Source organism: Rhinoderma darwinii, chromosome 3 (assembly GCF_050947455.1).
Source record: "Rhinoderma darwinii isolate aRhiDar2 chromosome 3, aRhiDar2.hap1, whole genome shotgun sequence".
Taxonomy (NCBI): Eukaryota; Metazoa; Chordata; class Amphibia; order Anura; family Rhinodermatidae; genus Rhinoderma; species Rhinoderma darwinii.
In genome coordinates, this window is record NC_134689.1 from 209,025,504 (window position 1) to 209,048,570 (window position 23,067).

The window sequence follows — 23,067 nt, forward strand, 5'->3', positions numbered from 1 at the left end:
CACATGTACAGGCCCGTCTGAAGTTTGCAAATGAACATCTGGATGATTCTGAGAGTGATTGGGAGAAGGTGCTGTGGTCAGATGAGACTAAAATTGAGCTCTTTGGCATTAACTCAACTCGCCGTGTTTGGAGGAAGAGAAATGCTGCCTATGACCCAAAGAACACTGTCCCCACTGTCAAGCATGGAGGTGGAAACATTATGTTTTGGGGGTGTTTCTCTGCTAAGGGCACAGGGCTACTTCACCGCATCAATGGGAGAATGGATGGAGCCATGTACCGTCAAATCCTGAGTGACAACCTCCTTCCCTCCGCCAGGACATTAAAAATGGCTCGTGGCTGGGTCTTCCAGCACGACAATGACCCGAAACATACAGCCAAGGCAACAAAGGAGTGGCTCAAAAAGAAGCACATTAAGGTCATGGAGTGGCCTAGCCAGTCTCCAGACCTTAATCCCATCGAAAACTTATGGAGGGAGCTGAAGATCCGAGTTGCCAAGCGACAGCCTCGAAATCTTAATGATTTACAGATGATCTGCAAAGAGGAGTGGGCCAAAATTCCATCTAACATGTGTGCAAACCTCATCATCAACTACAAAAAACGTCTGACTGCTGTGCTTGCCAACAAGGGTTTTGCCACCAAGTATTAAGTCTTGTTTGCCAAAGGGATCAAATACTTATTTCTCTGTGCACAATGCAAATAAATATATATAATTTTGACAATGTGATTTTCTGTTTTTTTTATTTTTTTTATATAATCTATCTCTCACTGGTAAAATTAACCTAGCCTAAAAATTCTAGACTGTTCATGTCTTTGACAGTGGGCAAACTTACAAAATCAGCAAGGGATCAAATACTTATTTCCTTCACTGTACATATAGAAAGAAGAGACTGCAGCACTCAAAGTAGAAAAAAAAATGGTTTTCTTTAATTCATCAAAACATGGACATGCAACGTTTCAAACTTGTCAGGGTCTTTTTCATGCTTGATCGTTAGAATGAACTTAGAGACATCTTAGTGACTAAAGACACCTATAACATCATTGATCAGCGGTCGTTTTCACCTGTCACACGGAGCGATGGATAGGGATGAGCGGTCGTTACTCCGATCGCTCGTCCCAATACGTTATTATCATGTTTACACAGGGAGATGTGCTGCCGACAACGATAATATTTTACTTTTTTAAAACGATATGATCAGCAGATGATCGAGCGTACCGGTTATGATCTAGTTTATTTCTTTTTTTCTTTTGTTTTTTTTTCTCCCCCTCCTTGGGTTCGGGTTTTATTGTATCCTTTTTATAGTGATCTATACATATACTGCACTGTGTTTTGATATTTTTGTATTATTCTGCATAAGGAAGTTAAGGAACCCAAGGAGGGGGGAGAAGAAAAAACAAAATAAAAAAAGAAATAAACTAGATCATAACCGGGTTCTAGTCTCAAACAAATAAGTTTGTATGACCAATCCTAGCCACTCCAGACTAGACCGATTTCTGGAAGAACTAACAAATAGTAGAGAGGAAAAAGTTCACGCACTCACTATTTAAATCTGTAATCCTTCCTTATTGCAAAGAATCAATGCAGTGCAGGTACGAGGCACAATCATATGACTATCAGCCTACAGGATATCGGGATATGCGCACTCGCGCTTTTATTTACCGTCATGTGTCACACAAATACATTGTAATTAAAAACATTTACACAAAATATAATCAGTAGCTATTGTAAATATCTTATATAGCCTTAGCAACAATATAACCATGTCGCAGGAAAGAAGAGATACTGTTCCTGTCATTTAACCCCAGGTGCCCCAATGGCTTGGTTCTTATAATCCACTTATATCTTTACCATTACTAGGAGAGAAAATGACAGACATCTAGAATCTCTGCCATGTACTTCTTTCACATGGCTGATAAGTCTCGGACACCCCGTTTCCGTGGTGATTGAATCATATGTACCTATGCATCTTATCATTTTCTTTTCTTCTGCCACTGCTTGTTTATTGGTGGCTAGCAGAGAATTTCTTTGAGTATGCAATGTCCCATGATAATCCTTTGTTAGGGTCTTTATCAGATTGCCTCTCTCAAAGGGGTTTTACACTGGGCAATTATCGGGCTGACAAGTGTTCATAGAACGCTCATTGCCGATAATTGCCCTATGCGCAGCGATCAGCAGTTGAACGAGCAAACGCTCGATCATCTGCTGATCGTATCGTTTTAAAAAAGTAAAATCTTATCGTTGTCGGCAGCACATCTCCCTGTGTAAACAGAGGGATGCTCTGCCGACATGATAATAACGTATTGGGACGAGTGATCGGAGTGACGACCGCTCATCCCTATCCATAGCTCCGTGTGACAGGAGCAAACGAGCGCCGATCAATGATGTTATAGGTGTCTTTAGTCAATCTGTCTCTAAGTTCATTCTACCCATCAAGCATGAAAAAGACCCTGACAAGTTTGAAAAGTTGCATGTCCATGTTTTGATGAATTAAAGAAAACAATTTTTTTTCTACTTTGAGTGCTGCAGTCTCTTCTTTCTATATGTACTTGTAGATCATCGTCAAGCCATATAGTAAGATCTAAAAAACAAATTGTGGATTTACTTAGCTCACATGTGAAACGTAAACCTAAAGTGTTAGAATTCAAAATGTGTACAAAATCATGAAAAAGCTGGGGGTCACCTTCCTACAAAATTAAAATATCATCTATGTATCGTCCCAAATAGGTGATATGGTGTGTGAAAAAACGAAGGTCTTCGTAAATAAAATGTTCAAATCATCATGCTAGCCCAGGAAGAGGTTAGCATACGATAAGGTACAGACCATCCCCATCGCTGTCCCCTGAGCTGATGGAATAATTGGCCTTCAAAAATAATAAAAATTGTGCTCTAAGACAGATTTCAATAATTCAGTAACAAATTTGTTATGTGATTTTAGAGGATTACCTTGTGTTTTTAAATATTGGCCTTCTGCTTGTATACCTAAATGGTGTTGGATACTGCTATAGAGAGCCTCTACATCTAGGCTCGATATCCATGTATTTTCCCAAAAATAATAATGCCGAAAAAAATATATATTAGAAGACACGGCCATTGTCAAAAAATAGCTCAGCATACTTTTATGATACTGTCCATATGTATGAAAAATAGAAAAATCTATTAATATGCCTATATACTTTGCGTTTACACAGGGAGAAGTGCTGCTGACAAATGATAATTTTTTTTGGCCACATAAGAGATGCGATCAGACGATGCACGGGCATTGCTCGTTCGTCGGCTGTTTGCTGCCCTATGTGCACAGGGCAATGATCGGGAATGAGTGCATGTTCGCCTGATCATTGGCCCGTGTTAAAGGGCATTAAAGGGAATTTGTCACCAAGTTTATGCTGCCCTATCATAAAGTAGTGCCAGTGACCCGAATTCCAATGCTGTATTACTAACTTGTCAATGATCAGTAGTTTTTATAAAAATCACTTTTTCTCATGCAGTCTGTAACCATGTGCTGCAGCTAGCCCTGACCACCAGCCACTAAGTGACAATTTTATCCCCATGCTGAGCATAGTGAGAAACCTGCAAATTAGCGACGGGTGGGAGGTGCTCATGAAGGTCATAGCGCGCTGGAGTCTTCGATATTCATAAGATGTGGTTAGTCCTGCCCACCTTTTGCTAACCCCGCCCACTAAGACTTTCATAAGCTATTCTTGTTATGAAGCCAACAAGAGTAAAATGCGGCTAATTTATTAAGAGGCGTGCAATTTGCCACATCCTCTGCGGTCTGTGCGCCAGAAAGCGAAATCTTCGCCAGGCTGGCTAATTATGCTGCTATAATTTACGCCAGATTCTGGCGTACAAAAATAGTATGTGTGTCAGGCCGCAGTGCTCCCGTCCCTTCAGGTAAGCCCTGCCCACCTGCTAAACCCCACTCACTTTCTGCTAAAGTGTTGTGTGCGGTGTAAATGCCTCAAAAGTCACATGTGTGACTTTTCCACGCCAGAAAACTAACATAGACGGAATAATAAATTCCCGACTATATCCACAGCATTCCCTCTGTCCAGGCTTTTACTCACCTTTTCACAAAAGCAAATCAGGTTCATTTTTACAACTTCTGTCCTTAGTAAAACCGTGCTGGCTATCACTTATAATACTATTTTCTGTCACATATTCCTGTATATAGTCCCTTAACTCTTTCAGGACCAGGGATGTTTTGGGCTTTGATGACCAGAGTAAAATGTCACCTTTCGGAATGCTGTATTCTAAAGATTACCATTTTTTTATTTCTTAGCTCACCCCCACATTTTTTTCCCTTTTTTTTGCGGGACACAAAGGGCTTTCTTATTATTTAAATTTGGTAATGATTATAATTACATTTTAGAGAAAATCGTCAGAAATTGTTTCATATTTTGTTTTAAGTAAGTTTGATCAAACAATTAAATTTGAATCTAAAATGAATCCTCTAGTTCTCCCGTGCATAGCGATGCCATGTATGTGTACATTGTGTAAATTTTATCGTCGTTATAGTGCCGAGAACAAAAACTTTTCGTTTTACATGTGTCTCGCCCCTTAACTTTAGACGCAGCATCTGTACATGGATGAAAAACATTTTTTTAATGAAGGCTCAAAAGCAGATGGGTGTCTGGGTGTAATTATTATATATTTGAGATAACTTACATTCTGCGTGACAGGAACCTGGTGTTTGAATGTCTGATCACCTAATGCCCATGCAAAATGTGTTTATGTCATGCAGGATGTCTAATTGTGTGCATGTGGTTTCAGAGGGGTATGTACTTGTTTGGGGGAGGTGGGGTTTTTTAATTTTTATTTAGTTTTTCATTGTTTTTAGTTTTTGTTTTTTTTATATTTTTTTTTTTTACATTCGACTATATTTATTTATTAACAGTTAATTTATTTACATTTATTATTTACATTTATTTATTCTGGTACTGATGACAGCATCCAGACCAGAGAATGTTAGTTAGGCCGGATTCACACGAGCGTATGCATTTTGCGCACGCAAAAAACGCGGCGTTTTGCGTGCACAAAAGGCACGCTCCGTGTGTCAGCCCCGTATAATGTGCGGCTGCGTGATTTTTGTGCAGCCGCCATCATTGTGACACTCCGTTTGGATGTTTGTAAACAGAAAAGCATGTGGTGCTTTTCTGTTTACATTCATTGTTTGACAGCTGTTGCGCGAATCACGGACTCACGTTGCCTAAAAATCACGGACTGTCTGCACGGCCCCATAGACTAACATAGGTCCGTACGACACTCGTGAAAATCACGCGCGTTGCACGGACGTATATCACGTTCGTGTAAATAAGCCCTAAGGATGTTCATGTATGACAGTTAATAACAGTCTGATCAAGGTGCCACTTTCGGGAGCTGAACCAATGAGGTCCCAATGACGACCCTCAGACCAGAGGCTATTAGTTACAGCCAGAGCTGGACACTTGTAGCAGCAGAAACGCTGCAATCGTCGGGAGAATGGGGACCGTAAATATATGGCAGCTTTGCAGAGTGGCATACTGCTTTATGTGACGTGGTCAAAAAGGGGTAAATAGCCCCTAAAACATTTTTTACCACAATGGATGTTAAGCTTACTGGTCTATAATCTTCTAAAAATAATACCTGAAAATTATAATAAATAAACATGAGGAAGTTCAATTCCTCGATCTGGGAGATCACAGGTGAACTACAGAGGTAACAACAACCTTTTGCACTAGAACTTTTATCCGTGGATAGAATTGACAAATTGACTCCACTGTTCTGTGATCTAGGTGAGTTGAGTAATTGTATGCAGTAATTTAATGATTGGAAGTGAGACAAATGTAGAAAGCTGTATCATCTGAAAAAAATTACAATTATGAAAAATAAACTATGCTTTGCGTACAGATACAGTAGACCTCCGTAAACTGAGGCTTGTTTGTTTGACCAATCTAGAAGATGTCCACTTCACGTGTCCCCATCCAAGTCATACTTTTAGTGGTCTAGGAAGATCAGATCTATTATGCTGTAGGGTCATTGAATTGAAGGGCTGCTTAAGCTGTTTATACCTTGTGCCTGCAGGACAGACATGAAGGGAACACTATGTTCACCAATAAGTTTTTTTTCTTGACTAACAAAGTAGTGGGTTTCAATATCTCTGCCAGCCATCATTCAATAGGAAAGTGGTTGATTAAGTAGACCATAGGCCCAGGGCTGTCCCCCAAACTTGGACCCCCCTTCCCCACTGCCACTCTGCCATGTCTATAGTGAACACCAACTTTCTGTGTGAGCATTGACAAATGGGTGTTACGATTCTCCTTGTCAAAGGGCTATGTCCCTACATACTTAGAGTCTCCAACCCTCGCTGACTATCACACTGTGTAGGCACACATCCTCTTTACAATGAGAATGGTAACACACATTTATCTATTAGACACAAAGACTTTATGTGGAATACAAGGATTTCCTACAACAGACATGTCAGGAGAATTGACCGCTCCTCTAAAGATCTGGTGACTCACAAGTAATGTCTTCTCTTTTCTTTTCTTCTCCATCTGACACAGACCGTTGTGGCGACTTCTCCTGATGAGACATCTTTGCGCCTCGCTTCTGCAGCCATTTCCAGCCTCTATGGAAACACAAAAATTCAGACACCAAGGCCCAGGCCCATACATTAAAGGGGTTGTCCGAGCACAGACCGGTTTTTCATACTGATGACCTATCCACGTGCCCTAACAACCCCTTTTACTCAGACTAATAAATTTGTACCCCAGACCAAATCCTAGAATACATACAGTCCCCAGACTTTCTAAACTATTGCAGTCCCCAGACCAGATGCCCCTAAACAATTACACACACCAGAACAAGCAACCTAAATAAATACAAATCCTAGATCAGACCCCCTAAATGGAGACCTCATACCAGACCCCTAATTACAGACCCCAGACCTGACCCCCTAAACTAATACAGATCCCTAAATACAGACCCCATAACAGAACCCCTAAACTAATACAGACCCCAGACCAGACCTCCTAAACTAATATAAATCTCAGATCCCCTAAATACAGACCCCTAAATACAGACCCCTAAATAAAGACCCCTAAACTGATACAGAACCCAGACCAGGCCCTCTGAAGAATTAAAACAGTATATTAGAAAATTGTATAGTTTTTCCTTAAACACCGAAAAAGGCCATACTTACAAATGGACACAGCCAGGTCAGAAACACTCATGAAGGAGAGTGAGCAGGTGCTTTAAATAATAATAGCCACTGAAACCAGAATAACCATTTTAAGTCAATTATTCAATGTGTTCAATTCTATTTGTTTTAACTATCAGCCTACAATTATTTTGCTACAATATTAATAATGTATAGGGGAAAAGCTTTCAAATGAAAAAGGAGGTATGGGCCAGTTTAATTAAAGGTACATATACCATATCTATTCTAATAGTCTCCATTTGTGTAACATTTTTCAACAGTTTACGGGAAGAAAAAAGGCTTCTGGAGCGGGAGTATGAAAGAATCCCCAAAACTGGGGTAAGTAGCTGCATCTTTTGATATATCAGTGTATCTGCACACCAGGTCATCAAGTCCAACAAGTTGTTCATCACACAGTGCAGATTTTGCATGTATTTTTTAAGCCAAAACCAGGAACAGAGCCTAAACAGAGGAAATGGAAGGTCTTATAGGTCAGCTTTCCTGGATACAATTCTGGTTTTGGTTTAAAAAATGCATGCAAAATCTGCAGCAAATGTGAATAAGTCCTAACGGCTCATGCAATGATCATTAGCTGCACAGTCTTCTAGAGGCACACATCTCTGATTAAGCAACACAATTCACGCCTATATACTTATTTTAATGTTATACTGGCTTCAGGAAACAAATGAAAGGTAAATTGAGCAATATTTTTTATTTGGTCATGGACTTTAACCACAGATGTTGAGGCACAGGCATCACCATGCCTCTGTTGTGGCCCCAGTAGAAAAGTTTGAGAAGCCCTGCAAGTCCATCAGATGCTGTATGAAAGCCAAGTCTTCCCCAAAGAAGTCAATGGAGACCTGGAAATAAGGATATGAACATACAGATCTTTATAAAACATTTGTATGGCTTCCATGTGAATACTGTATTTTCTATTGTAACTGCATGCACTGCAATATTCTTGAAAATGCCCTTTTCTATAAGCCCTTTTTTTGGTTCATAAAGTAGCTATAAAAAATGCATTTGGAGCTAAATGGAATCCATATGGAACCAATATGGCAAGGCATTGGGTGCTAAATTGATGAACTTTATGTATCTGTATTTCCATGAGGCCAAATGTTACAGAAACTTTAGCACATATTATAGTTCTGCCTGTAGATAGAAGACTTGTTGGTAGACCTGGTAGTATATGTTAGAGGAAATGTGTAATTGTATTTATAATGTTGTAATCTGTTGCATGAGTAGCTCATAGCTTATAAATTGACAGCTGGTATTTAGTTGGTCAAGATGGGCAAATCTATTGTTTTATAATTTTTTTCTTAAATCTTAATTTCTTCCAATTTATTTTTTATCCGTTCTATTACAGTTGTCATCATGATCTTGTTATAAAAAAAAAATTGGTAGCTAATATACGCACGGTATGTACTGCATTGGATGCAGTTAAAATACACCCAGATGCCCACCCATCCCCAGCAATACTTACAATTGATGCCGAAAAGGCATTGAACAATGAAGTGTGGGGATAGTTGGGCAAGGTAATGGACAAAATGGGTTCTATGGGGGCCTTTTGTACCAACATTCAGGCAGTATATCTATCCCCTAGGGCACAGGTATACACTCTGGGTTTTTTGTCCTCCCCTTTTCTATTGTAGAAAGACACATGACAGGGGTGCCCACTGTCACCCCTTCTTTTCGATTTGACTCTGGAACCATTAATTAAGTTATTACATAGAATAGAAGATATAAAGGGCATAAAAATGGTTGAGGACTTACTTAAGACAGCTCTCTTTGCAGATGATTACGTTCTGATTTTTCCAGCAAACCCATTTAGCGACATGTCCACCACGTTCAAATATCTTGAAGACTATGGAGCTTGTTCTAGTTTTAAAATGAATGTTTCCAAAGGTGAACTTCTAGATCTTTCACAGAAACCGCACATGAACCAATAGTCAACATTAGATACTGCAGTCACCGTATTCAAATCATCCATACGCTATCTGGGAATAAACATAGGCAGAACGCCTGAATCCATTTACCGACTACACTACCCCCCACTTATCACGAAAATTATCTCGGAAATTACACGATGGAACTACCACCCTCTCTCGTTTTTAGGTAGATGCCATATATTCATGATGTTGAGTTTCTCCAAATTGCTCTACACACTGCAGAAAATACTGTTGCTCAAGAAACATATGGACTCGGCCAAACTGCAATCTGCTTTTATGACTTTTATATGGTCAAATAAATGCCCCAGAAACGCAATGTTACCAAGGGACAGACGTGGGGTAAATTTTCCAGATATAAGGAGATATAATCTAGCTAGTCTGCTACATAACAACATTGACGGATACAGGAATCAGATTTTTATTCCAATTTCACTATGGAGTCTAATCTAGCAAGCCCATAGACTTTACCTGAGTTGTTGCATAGAAAACTTCAAACTTCAATATATGCTATGCAAGTATCTTTGCCCATGGGCCCGTCCAAAATTTCAATATCAGCTTAATTAAAGGGGCACATTTTAAAGCAATGGGATCTACTCAAGAAGATTGCATTAAAACTGCATTAACAAAAATTATGATTCCAGACCCAAAGATAACTCTATAACCTCCTATAATACAGGCAATAAGTCTGTTAGATCTTTTTTGGAGAAACATTGGTATATCTTAAAGAATGACCCATATTTAAAAGATCTGATTCCAGATAACCCTAACATCACCTTTAGAAGATCCCTAACTTTAAGAAATTTTCTAGCCCCGAGTGGATTACGTACTATAAATAATAAAAAAAAATACTCCTGCTCTCGAAAGGTTCCCTAAATTATTTGCTTCCTATAAATGCGGACATTCTAGATGTTTATGTTGCCAGAATATGACTCATAGGAAGAACACTTACATATCTTCTGTGACGTTAGAATAATTTCCTATTAAAATCTTCCTTAATTGTAGCAGTGATTATGTGGTCTACTTACTGCAATGTTCATGCAATTTGCAGTATATAGGTAGAACCACACAATCCCTACGTGACAGAATCAATAAGCATCGGTCAAATGTAAAAATAGGTTTTTTTGAAACACAGCGTTTCATGTTATTGTACAAACATACATAATTGTTCATTTGATTCCATTCTTTTTTTAAACACAGTTTATTGAAGGAGGCATATAAACACAAAAGCACAATATACTGCAGGGCCCTCGCTCAGCGGACATGCCATACATCCCCAGAAACATAAAACTATTTACTTTTAATGAACTGTGTAATAAATAAAAATTTAAATCGCACAAATTTCTGCCATATTAGCAGTTGAAAGGTTCTAAAATCTATATTGATCGACATGTCCAGGGAATGTGCACTAAATAGTATAGACCTGTTGATTAGCTCATCTCTGGTAAAATCACACCCCTCTGTGCTATATCTGATAGTTAGAGAAGGTCCGATTCGCACAGCCTCCCTACATATCTTCCAAAAGTGGGCCGCCGAAATCTCAGGACCTGAAAATATAGCACCGAAAATTTTAGATGGATGGCACATAGGAAGGAAGGCAGTAATATATAAGTGCTGTTGTGAATCACACTATAAGTTGATTCATTATGTCCTTTATGGTCCCTCAGCACCCAAAAGTGCCAGAGAGGTTGCTGTCCTGTTCAAAATGCCATCATGACAGGTACAAACGTAACACATATAGAGATTCTGACTCTTATAAATGATAAATGGCGTATATTTATCTTCCATTAGAACCACAGTCTTTGTTATTTCGCTAGATTACAGAGGATGAGCAGATACCGATGATCATTATTCTTAATATATGTTTTCTAACTATGGATAGATTGTAATCGGAACAAACAGAAGAAACACAGGCAAGCAAATTTTTTAAAATGTGGAAAACTTTTAATTGTATGTTTCTTAATGAACAGGAGATTAAACAATTTATGACTCTGTTCAGGTATACCTCCTGGGATCTGGAGGCCTATGTGGCAGGCACCTTGGGCAGGCTAAAAATGCATTAAGCTTACTGGTATCGCAAATGGTTTGACATTTGGTAATACAACATAATGCATTCTATTTTCTATAAAACTAATAAGTATGTTGTGCACAAGAATCAGGGGAAGGGGAGATAGGAATATTCACATTGATGTATTGTTGCGCCAATTGCACTGACCAGGGGCGTAACTAGGAAAGACTGGGCCCCATAGGAAACTTTTGACTGCCCCCCCTAGGTGCCACATGCTACCCCCATTATAGATAGTACCCCCCTGTAGATTATGCCATACAGCCCCCTGTAGATAGTGCAATACAGCCCCCCTGTAGACAGTATCACACCCCAATTGTAGATAGCGCCCCCACCTCCCCCTTGTAAATAGTGCCATACATCCCCCCTGTAGATATCGCCATAAAGCCCCCCTCCCTTGTATATAGTGCCACACAGACCCCCTTAGTAGATAGTGCCACACAGACCCCTGTAGATCGTGCCATACACAGACCCCTGTAGATCGCACCACAGCCCTCCCCTTGTAAATAGTGCCATACAGCCCCCCTAGCAGATAGTGCCACACAGCCCCCCTTAGTAGTGCCACACAGCCCCTTGTATATAGTGCCACACAGCCCCCCTGTATAGTGCCACACAACCCCCCCTGTATAGTGCCACACAGCCCTCCCTGTATATAGTGCCACACAGCCCCCTAGTATATAGTGCCACAGAGCCCCCCTAGTATATAGTGACACACTGCCCTACCCTTGTATATAGTGTCACACAGCCTCCTGTAGATAGAGCCACACACAAACCCCTGTAGATAGTGCCAGAAACAGACCATTGTAGATTGCGCCACACAGCCCTCCCCTTGTAAATAGTGCCATACAGCCCCCTAGTAGATAGTGCCACACAGCCCCCCTAAGTAGTGCCACACAGCTCCTCCCTTGTGTAAAGTGCCACACAGCCCCCCTTGTATATAGTGCCACCCTGCTACACCTTGTATATAGTGCCACCCTGCTCCCCCTTATATATAGTGCCACCCTGCTCCCCCTTGTATATAGTGCCACCCTGCTCCCCCTTGTATATAGTGCCACCCTGCTCCGCCCTTGTATATAGTGCCATCCTGCTCCCCACCTTTTATATAGTGCCACCCTACTCCCCCCTTGTATATAGTGCCACCCTGCTCCTCCTTGTATATAGTGTCAATCTGCTCCACCCCTTGTATATAGAGCCATCCTGCTCCTCCCTTGTATATAGTGCCACCCTGCTCCCCCCTTGTATATAGTGCCACCCTGCTCCCCCTTGTATATAGTGCCACCCTGGTCCCACCTTGTATATAGTGCTACCCTGCTTACCCCCTTGTTTATAGTGCCATCTTACTCCCGCCCTTGTATACAGTGTCACCCTGCTCCCTCTTGTATATAGTTTAAACTTGCTCCCCCCTTGTATATAGTGCTACTCTGCTCCACGCCTTGTATATAGAGCCATCCTGCTCCCCCCTTGTATATAGTGCCACCCTGCTCAACCTTGTATCTAGTGCCACCCTGGTCCCCCCTTGTATATAGTGCCACCCTGCTTCCCCCCTTGTTTATAGTGCCACCTTACTCCCGCCCTTGTATACAGTGTCACCCTGCTCCCCCTTGTATATAGTTTCAACCTGCTCCCCATTGTATATAGTGCCACCCTGCTCCACCCTTTGTATATAATGCCACCCTGCTCCCCCTTGTATGTAGTGTCACCCTGCTCCCCCCCTTGTATATAGTGCCACCCTGCTTACCCCCTTGTTTATAGTGCCATCTTACTCCCGCCCTTGTATACAGTGTCACCCTGCTCCCTCTTGTATATAGTTTCAACCTGCTCCCCCCTTGTATATAGTGCTACTCTGCTCCACGCCTTGTATATAGAGCCATCCTGCTCCCCCCTTGTATATAGTGCCACCCTGCTCAACCTTGTATATAGTGCCACCCTGGTCCCCCCTTGTATATAGTGCCACCCTGCTTCCCCCCTTGTTTATAGTGCCACCTTACTCCCGCCCTTGTATACAGTGTCACCCTGCTCCCCCTTGTATATAGTTTCAACCTGCTCCCCCTTGTACATAGTGCCACCCTGCTCCACCCTTTGTATATAATGCCACCCTGCTCCCCCTTGTATGTAGTGTCACCCTGCTCCCCCCTTGTATATAGTGCCACCCTGCTTACCCCCTTGTTTATAGTGCCACCTTACTCCCGCCCTTGTATACAGTGTCACCCTGCTCCCTCTTGTATATAGTTTCAACCTGCTCCCCCCTTGTATATGGTGCTACCCTGCTCCACACCTTGTATATAAAGCTATCTTGCTCCCCCCTTGTATATAGTGCCACCCTGCTCAACCTTGTATATAGTGCCACCCTGGTCCCCCCTTGTATATAGTGCCACCCTGCTTCCCCAATTGTTTATAGTGCCACCTTACTCCCGCCCTTGTATACAGTGTCACCCTGCTCCCCCTTGTATATAGTTTCAACCTGCTCCCCCTTGTATATAGTGCCACCCTGCTCCACCCTTTGTATATAATGCCACCCTGCTCCCCCTTGTATGTAGTGTCACCCTGCTCCCCCCTTGTATATAGTGTCACACAGTCATCCCCCCCCAAATATTTTTTATTGTACCTACCTTGCCCCATTCCCACGACGGAAGAAGCAGCACAGGCTCCGGGACACATCCGCAGACCAGCGTGATGCAGTGACGTCATCACGCCTGCCTGCGCAGGTAGTCTTCCCAGCGCCTTATAGGCTGCAGGCCTTCAGTGGCTTGCAGCCTCAGGGCCAATCCTAGCTTTTCTGCTGCCTGAGGCGAAAATTGAAATGGTGCCCCCTAGATTTTGATCGACATCCCCCTTGCTGTTCTACAGCACTACAAGCCTCCTCAAACTATTGCAAATGCGCCATTGCCTTGTACTCCCCTGGCATGCGAGGTGCAGCGATGAAGCTGGGCTGAGTACACCTCGCTGCACGGTGCATGCCCAAGTAGTACAAGGCAATGGCGCATCCGAGAAAGTTGTATCAGCCAGGGGGATGTCAATCAAACATGAAAAGGTGGGTTTTGAGGCAGGACTGTGTGACTCTTCAGGATGACAGCCCCACCCCATGACTCTTTAATGAGTAATTAGCATATAGCGTGCACCATTTTAAAAGTTGATTTTTCTAGATTGTGCTGCAAAAGCATACATTTGGAAATATTGTCAGTACATGTATTACCGCATGGTGGCGGTTCAAGGCGTTAAAACTACCAGTCGGGTTCCCATTAAATATACGATGAATTGAAAACAATTCTATCAGCCCTGCAATTCTGTTATTATAAATATATCCTATATAATTACAGCATCAGAACAAAGCTCTGACATATTCAGCACCAGAACCAAGCTCATACATATATACAGTACCAGAACCAACCTCAGTACATATATACAGTTCCAGAACCAAGCTCAGTACATAAATACAGCCCCAGAACGAAGCTCAGTACATATATACAGCACCAGAACAAAGCTCAGTACATATATACAGCACCAGAATAAAGCTCAGTACATATATACCTCACCAGAACCAAGCTCAGTACATATATACACAGCACCAGAACCAAGCTCTTTACATATATACAGCCCCAGAACCAAGCTATGTACATGTCTACAGTACCAGAACATATTGTAACTTGCCTACAGTAAAGTGCCTTCAGTGCCATGATCTGTAATTGATGTAGTTCTTATTTTTGAAAAATACAATAAAAAGATGTTTTAATAATTTTTTTTTATATAAAATGTCATTTACATTGCAGGAGTTGGAGAAGAGGGCCAAATTGCTGAAAGAAACCAGTGATGAACTACAAAAGGAGAATACCCAAAGAATATTGGAGATTAAAGCACTGAAGGAAGACTTGGCTCTAAAGGAAAGAGAAACTCAAAGAGAGCAAAATGAACTTGATCAGATTCGAGAACATCAGGAAAGCATAAAGGTACAATGAATGGAAACCAACAGATATTTGTTACATGCATGATATCTTAATATATTCTTTGTGCGGTATACCCAACAATTTCTTATCCTTCTTCTCACGGATGACTGAAAATATAGATAATCACAGCAATGAGATTAAGATAGATATTATATATATATATATATATATATATATATATATATATATATATACATACACATATATATATATATATATATATATATATATATACACACATCCAAGAAGAAAATTCAGCAGCACTCCAATGATCAAAGGTGAAAAAAAGTGAAATTTATTGTGCCAACATGGCAATGCAACGTTTCTTAAGCATAGTGATACATACATATTCAGTGGTTTATATAGTGTGTATCCAATCAGTATCGTCAATCTCATTAAAATAATGAGGTTGATATATACATCTCAAAACAGCGTGATACAAACAATGAAAGAGTATCGAAGTGACATAAATCGATACATATAGTGAAAACAATAAGTTGATTTTAAAAGCAACATAAAACATACATTTTTCATGCAAGAAAAGACATAATTCCATAAATCACAATATTCACCAGCTGGGTGAAAATCGGAGACTGCACGACCACTCTTGTATATAGTTTCAACCTGCTCCCCCCTTGTATATAGTGCTACTCTGCTCCACGCCTTGTATATAGAGCCATCCTGCTCCCCCCGTATTTGTCCGGCTCCAATGCGCATGTGTCGGATCAGTCCGGACCGGATATGACGTCTCGCTTTAGTAACTAGGATACCGATCGTTAGTAAACAGAGTCCTCTCAGCATTCAATTATACATAGTCGATCAGTATATCCCGGAGATGACATGTCGCTCCGAGAGTTTAACATATCGATCGCCAAAAGACGATTGTATACAATATAGATAGGAAATATAAATCAAATAAGAAAATTGCTCATCCTGTCTTTACACAGCACCTAAAGGGTAAATATACCCAAATGTTATACCTGCATGGAAATAGGCAGTTTACCGCACATCATAATTAGAAGGTCAAAAGATTATTCATGATAATATATAAGTAAATAAACCAGTAGAGTCCACACGAGGAAGACGGGATCCCGATCACATTCTGTGTTCGGCGGTCTCCGTCATTCAGGTTCGTGGAAAGAAACGCACACAGCTATCGTGTACGCGATCCCAGCCATATCGCCTATAACTCGTGTAGCGGACTCAAGGTTTTTTGAAATAATAAAAATAAAAAGGAAGGGAGAGATGTGCCGTAAATACAACCCAGCCATGGAAAAAATAAGAAAGAAACTAATAGGATATCAAATATGCTGAGTAACAGACACATTGAGCAAGAGAACAATTCAACCATCTTTCCATCACAAATATAGCTTATATTGGTTTATCGTAATATCAATAAAGATGATCTGAAGTGGTCCTGCAGTCCCATGTTTATCTATAATAGGAAAAAATTTTGTTAAAAATATGTCAAAGGTTCATGTATCACACATTTTATTTAAAGAGGAGGACAGAGCCACAAGTCAAAACACACCGGAAGGTAACAATCTCAGGGAGCAACTCTGGATACATTAAATTCAACGTTAAGACCATTAGGTCGCAAAGAATTCAATAGAAAAATCCATTTAAGTTCACATTTGTGTAGTGCCCTATGTCGATCACCACCCTTATAAGACAAAGGAATATGGTCAAGGATCATAAATTTAAGATCCTTTTCAGTATGACCATGATCAGTAAAATGTTTTGCCACAGGTAAGTCACATTTCTTTTTTCTTATTGAGTACCGATGGTTATTCAACCTCGTTTTAAAATCACATGTAGTTTCTCCTACATACCGTAAGTGGCAGTGACACCAAAGTACATAAATAACCCAGTCTGTGTCACAGGTTACATGATGTTTAATCTTAAATGCTTTATGTGTCACAGGGTGATCAAAAGTATTCACCCTTTGCATAAGATTGCAATTAATGCATCTATGGCATGGGAAATTCCCTGGTCTTAAAGACTTTAACAATGCTTGTTTCCCTTTCAGCTGTTGTTCACCAACTCTGGTTTTGACAAGATTATCACGTAGATTCTTAATCTACGATAGGACATTAAAGGCGGGTTGTTTAGTTCACAGATATGGTTATAGCTATTTTTGATGATAGGCCAATGTCTATTCAAAATGCTGGAGACACTGCCACTTAACGAATTATATGTGGATATAAATGGTATCCGTTTACTTTTAATATGTTTACACGGCTTAGTCAATGTTTCCCTCGGAATACTCTTAATCTTCATTTTGGGAGTATATAATAAATGTTTAGGGTATCCCCTTTGTGCGAAATTGGAAATCATGAGGTCTAAGGACGTGTCTAAATCATTCGGATCATCCACAATCCGTTTTGCTCTCATCATCTGACTAAATGGCAAAGACCGTATCATGTTCTTAGGATGACAACTCTCAAAGGGTATTACGATCTGTGTCTTTCGTATATAACCCAGTGGTCAGGACATTATCCCTCAGCATTACATTGACATCCAAAAATTGTACCATCTCATTGGAATAGGTCATAGTAAACCGGATATTGTGATCAATCTGATTAAGGAACTGGTGGAAAGATTCCAAGTTCGTTACAGTATCAGTCCAGATGAGGAAGACATCGTCTATGTATCTCCACCACCCCAGTACATGAGTGAAGTGGTGGGACACATAGACGCATGTCTCCTCCATCATGTCCATGAAAATATTGGCGTAGGTAGGGGCCATGTTAGACCCCATAGCCGTACCTTTTAATTGAATGTAAAATTTCTCATCGAACATGAAGTAATTATTGGTCAAAATAAGTTCTAAGAGAGACATAATGAATTCCCTGCATGGGATATCATAATCAGAATCCATAAGTCTCCGTCTCACTGCCTCAATACCTCTATCATGTCCTATAGAGGTATAAAGGGAGACAACATCGAAAGACACCAACAGGGCTCCTGCTGGGGGTCTTGTCTGTTTTAATTTCTGCAGGAAATCTGTGGTGTCCCTAATTTAGGACTTAGTACCTGTTGCAAATTGTCTCAACGCCTTGTCAACAAAAATTGAGATATTATTTAAAAGGGAACCCCTGCCTGATACAATCGGGCGGCCTGGCGGATTCACTAATCCCTTGTGAATCTTGGGAAGTAAATAAAGACAAGGGGTGTTTGGATGATCTATAAGCAAAAAGGTATATAGCGCAGAATCGATAATACCCTCATCAAATGCTGATGTCAAGAAATTTTTGATCATCTTCTCAATATCACACCTGGGGTCAGTTTTTAACAGTTTGTAAATATCTGTGTCACTCAATTGTCTATGAGCTTCTGACATATATGTTACGGTATTCATAACAAAGACCGCACCCCCTTTGTCAGCGGGTTTGATGGTGAGGTCGTGGTCATGTATCAGCTCATGCATAGCTGTCATTTCTGCAGTAGTGATGTTAGGGTGGTTAAGACAATCATTATTCTGTACACGTAATTTAGACAGATCTTTCTTGACTAACTCAACATATGTTTCAATAGAATTTGATATCACAGGCGGCTGAAAGCCACTTTTGTTAAATAAACCAAAGTCCTTAAGACAAATGGGTTTAGATTCAGTCTCCACTATATTATCGTGGGGCTTAGAATCAAACCACACTTTCAGTTTAATTGATCTAATGAAATTATATAAATCAAGTTCCAATTGGAACCAATCTAAACGTTGACTCGGACAAAAAGACAGGCCTCTGGCCAACAATTGCAACTGTGCATCAGACAATATATGGGAAGAGATATTTACCACGGTTTCACTACACTCCTTTTTTTATTGTTGTACACAGTCCTCTGATTCAATTGACGCTGTTGTCTTTGTGAGCGGTTTCTTCCTTCCTCGGTTTCTTTTACGTCCTGCCCTCCTGGTGGATTTGGGCTTCTGTGCTCCATACTTGTTCCTCCTAAAAAATCACTGGCCTGATTTTCATATCGATATTGACCATTTTCCTTTTGTCGATGTTCCTGATATCGATTTTCTCCACCGAAATATTTCTTAAGATCACGTCCCCTTTGTTCCCTCCTCAATGGATCCATCATTCGATCGTTAGAACGGTCCCATGTAAATATTTGACCTGTTTTATAATCCAGTTGATCTCTATACCATTTGCGTTTTTTGACCTCCTCTGTTTCGGCTCGTGTTTTAGACAGAGTGACCTGTAGTTTTTCCATGTGCAATCCAAACTCCTCAATAGGCATAAGGGTTCGTAATGTATCACTCAGTTCTTGAACTTTATGTTTTAATTTGATCAGGTCTCGATGTAGGAAGTCCATGTTTAGCAATATCGTGTCAAGGGCGTAATTATTTGACAGTTGCTCGTATTTAGATCTAAATTCTTCATGTTGTACATGCATAGTTGGTTTCATCTGTGGGCGCATCCCACGAGGGACCATCTTATTCTTATAATACTGACCAAGTGTCAATAGATGTAAATCGACATTGATCAATTTCTTGGACTCAAACTCCAAATTCCGCTTAACATCTGGTAATGACGGTGTGCTCAAAAAGGAAACGTCACCTTCCGCTCAGTTCAGAATTCTGGCGATATCCTCCTCCGTAAAAACAACAGCAGTGTTGGCAGACGATATATCGTTGTTAACATCATTTCGTTCCATCGTGAAAACTATTTAGTATACTCTGATAGTAGGTGCCAGCTGATAGGATCCAATACACACCAGTAGAAAAAATCGTGGAGACTGAATCTAAACCCATTTGTCTTAAGGACTTTGGTTTATTTAACAAAAGTGGCTTTCAGCCTCCTGTGATATCAAATTCTATTGAAACATATGTTGAGTTAGTCAAGAAAGATCTGTCTAAATTACGTGTACAGAATAATGATTGTCTTAACCACCCTAACATCACTACTGCAGAAATGACAGCTATGCATGAGCTGATACATGACCACGACCTCACCATCAAACCCGTTGACAAAGGGGGTGCGGTCGTGGTTATGGATACCGTAACATATATGTCAGAAGCTCATAGACAATTGAGTGACACAGATATTTACAAACTGTTAAAAACTGACCCCAGGTGTGATATTGAGAAGAAGATCAAAAATTTCTTGACATCAGCATTTGATGAGGGTATTATCGATTCTGCGCTATATACCTTTTTGCTTATAGATCATCCAAACACCCCTTGTCTTTATTTACTTCCCAAGATTCACAAGGGATTAGTGAATCCGCCAGGCCGCCCGATTGTATCAGGCAGGGGTTCCCTTTTAAATAATATCTCAATTTTTGTTGACAAGGCGTTGAGACAATTTGCAACAGGTACTAAGTCCTAAATTAGGGACACCACAGATTTCCTGCAGAAATTAAAACAGACAAGACCCCCAGCAGGAGCCCTGTTGGTGTCTTTCTATGTTGTCTCCCTTTATACCTCTATAGGACATGATAGAGGTATTGAGGCAGTGAGACGGAGACTTATGGATTCTGATTATGATATCCCATGCAGGGAATTCATTATGTCTCTCTTAGAACTTATTTTGACCAATAATTACTTCATGTTCGATGAGAAATTTTACATTCAATTAAAAGGTACGGCTATGGGGTCTAACATGGCCCCTACCTACGCCAATATTTTCATGGACATGATGGAGGAGACATGCGTCTATGTGTCCCACCACTTCACTCATGTACTGGGGTGGTGGAGATACATAGACGATGTCTTCCTCATCTGGACTGATACTGTAACGAACTTGGAATCTTTCCACCAGTTCCTTAATCAGATTGATCACAATATCCGATTTACTATGACCTATTCCAATGAGATGGTACAATTTTTGGATGTCAATGTAATGCTGAGGGATAATGTCCTGACCACTGGGTTATATACGAAAGACACAGATCGTAATACCCTTTGAGAGTTGTCATCCTAAGAACATGATACGGTCTTTGCCATTTAGTCAGATGATGAGAGCAAAATGGATTGTGGATGATCCGAATGATTTAGACACGTCCTTAGACCTCATGATTTCCAATTTCGCACAAAGGGGATACCCTAAACATTTATTATATACTCACAAAATGAAGATTAAGAGTATTCCGAGGGAAACATTGACTAAGCCGTGTAAACATATTAAAAGTAAACGGATACCATTTATATCCACATATAATTCGTTAAGTGGCAGTGTCTCCAGCATTTTGAATAGACATTGGCCTATCATCAAAAATAGCTATAACCATATCTGTGAACTAAACAACCCGCCTTTAATGTCCTATCGTAGATCTAAGAATCTACGTGATAATCTTGTCAAAACCAGAGTTGGTGAACAACAGCTGAAAGGGAAACAAGCATTGTTAAAGTCTTTAAGACCAGGGAATTTCCCATGCCATAGATGCATTAATTGCAATCTTATGCAGAGGGGGAATACTTTTGATCACCCTGTGACACATAAAGCATTTAAGATTAAACATCATGTAACCTGTGACACAGACTGGGTTATTTATGTACTTTGGTGTCCCTGCCACTTACTGTATGTAGGAGAAACTACATGTGATTTTAAAACGAGGTTGAATAACCATCGGTACTCAATAAGAAAAAAGAAATGTGACTTACCTGTGGCAAAACATTTTACTGATCATGGTCATACTGAAAAGGATCTTAAATTTATGATCCTTGACCATATTCCTTTGTCTTATAAGGGTGGTGATCGACATAGGGCACTACACAAATGTGAACTTAAATGGATTTTTCTATTGAATTCTTTGCGACCTAATGGTCTTAACGTTGAATTTAATGTATCCAGAGTTGCTCCCTGAGATTGTTACCTTCCGGTGTGTTTTGACTTCTGGCTCTGTCCTCCTCTTTAAATAAAATGTGTGATACATGAACCTTTGACATATTTGTAACAAAATTTTTTTCTATTATAGATAAACATGGGACTGCAGGACCACTTCAGATCATCTTTATTGATATTACGATAAACCAATATAAGCTATATTTGTGATGGAAAGATGGTTGAATTGTTCTCTTGCTCAATGTGTCTGTTACTCAGCATATTTGATATCCTATTAGTTTTTTTCTTATTTTTTCCATGGCTGGGTTGTATTTATGGCACATCTCTCCCTTCCTTTTTATTTTTATTATTTCAAAATACCTTGAGTCCGCTACACGAGTTATAGGCGATATGGCTGGGATCGCGTACACGATAGTTTTGTGCGTTTCTTTCCACGAACCTGAATGACGGAGACCGCCGAACACAGAATGTGATCGGGATCCCGTCTTCCTCGTGTGGACTCTACTGGTTTATTTACTTATATATTATCATGAATAATCTTTTGACCTTCTAATTATGATGTGCGGTAAACTGCCTATTTCCATGCAGGTATAACATTTGGGTATATTTACCCTTTAGGTGCTGTGTAAAGACAGGATGAGCAATTTTCTTATTTGATTTATATTTCCTATCTATATTGTATACAATCGTTTTTTGGCGATCGATATGTTAAACTCTCGGAGCGACATGTCATCTCCGGGATATACTGATCCACTATGTATAATTGAATGCTGAGAGGACTCTGTTTACTAACGATCGGTATCCTAGTTACTAAAGCGAGACGTCATATCCGGTCCGGACTGATCCGACGCATGCGCATTGGAGCTGGACAAATACGGGCTGTGAATGACAGGCGTCATACGTCAAACAACAATTCCTGCTTTCTGATTGGCTAAGTGGTCGTGCAGTCTCCGATTTTCACCCAGCTGGTGAATATTGTGATTTATGGAATTATGTATTTTCTTGCATCAAAAATTTATGTTTTATGTTGCTTTTAACATCAACTTATTGTTTTCACTATATGTATCGATTTATGTCACTTCGATACTCTTTCATTGTTTGTATCACGTTGTTTTGAGATGTATATATCAACCTCATTATTTTAATGA

At 40.2% G+C, this 23,067-nt stretch overlaps 1 protein-coding gene across 1 annotated transcript in view; it reads left to right on the forward strand.

Annotated features, from left to right (window-relative positions):
- CCDC146 (coiled-coil domain containing 146) overlaps window positions 1-23,067 on the forward strand; it is a 123,913-nt gene that overhangs the window by 61,830 nt on the left and 39,016 nt on the right. Inside the window, exons 5-6 of the mRNA XM_075857330.1 lie at window positions 7,458-7,515; window positions 14,955-15,131. Coding sequence (XP_075713445.1) covers window positions 7,458-7,515; window positions 14,955-15,131 — 235 coding nt within the window. The remainder of the gene's footprint in view (window positions 1-7,457; window positions 7,516-14,954; window positions 15,132-23,067) is intronic.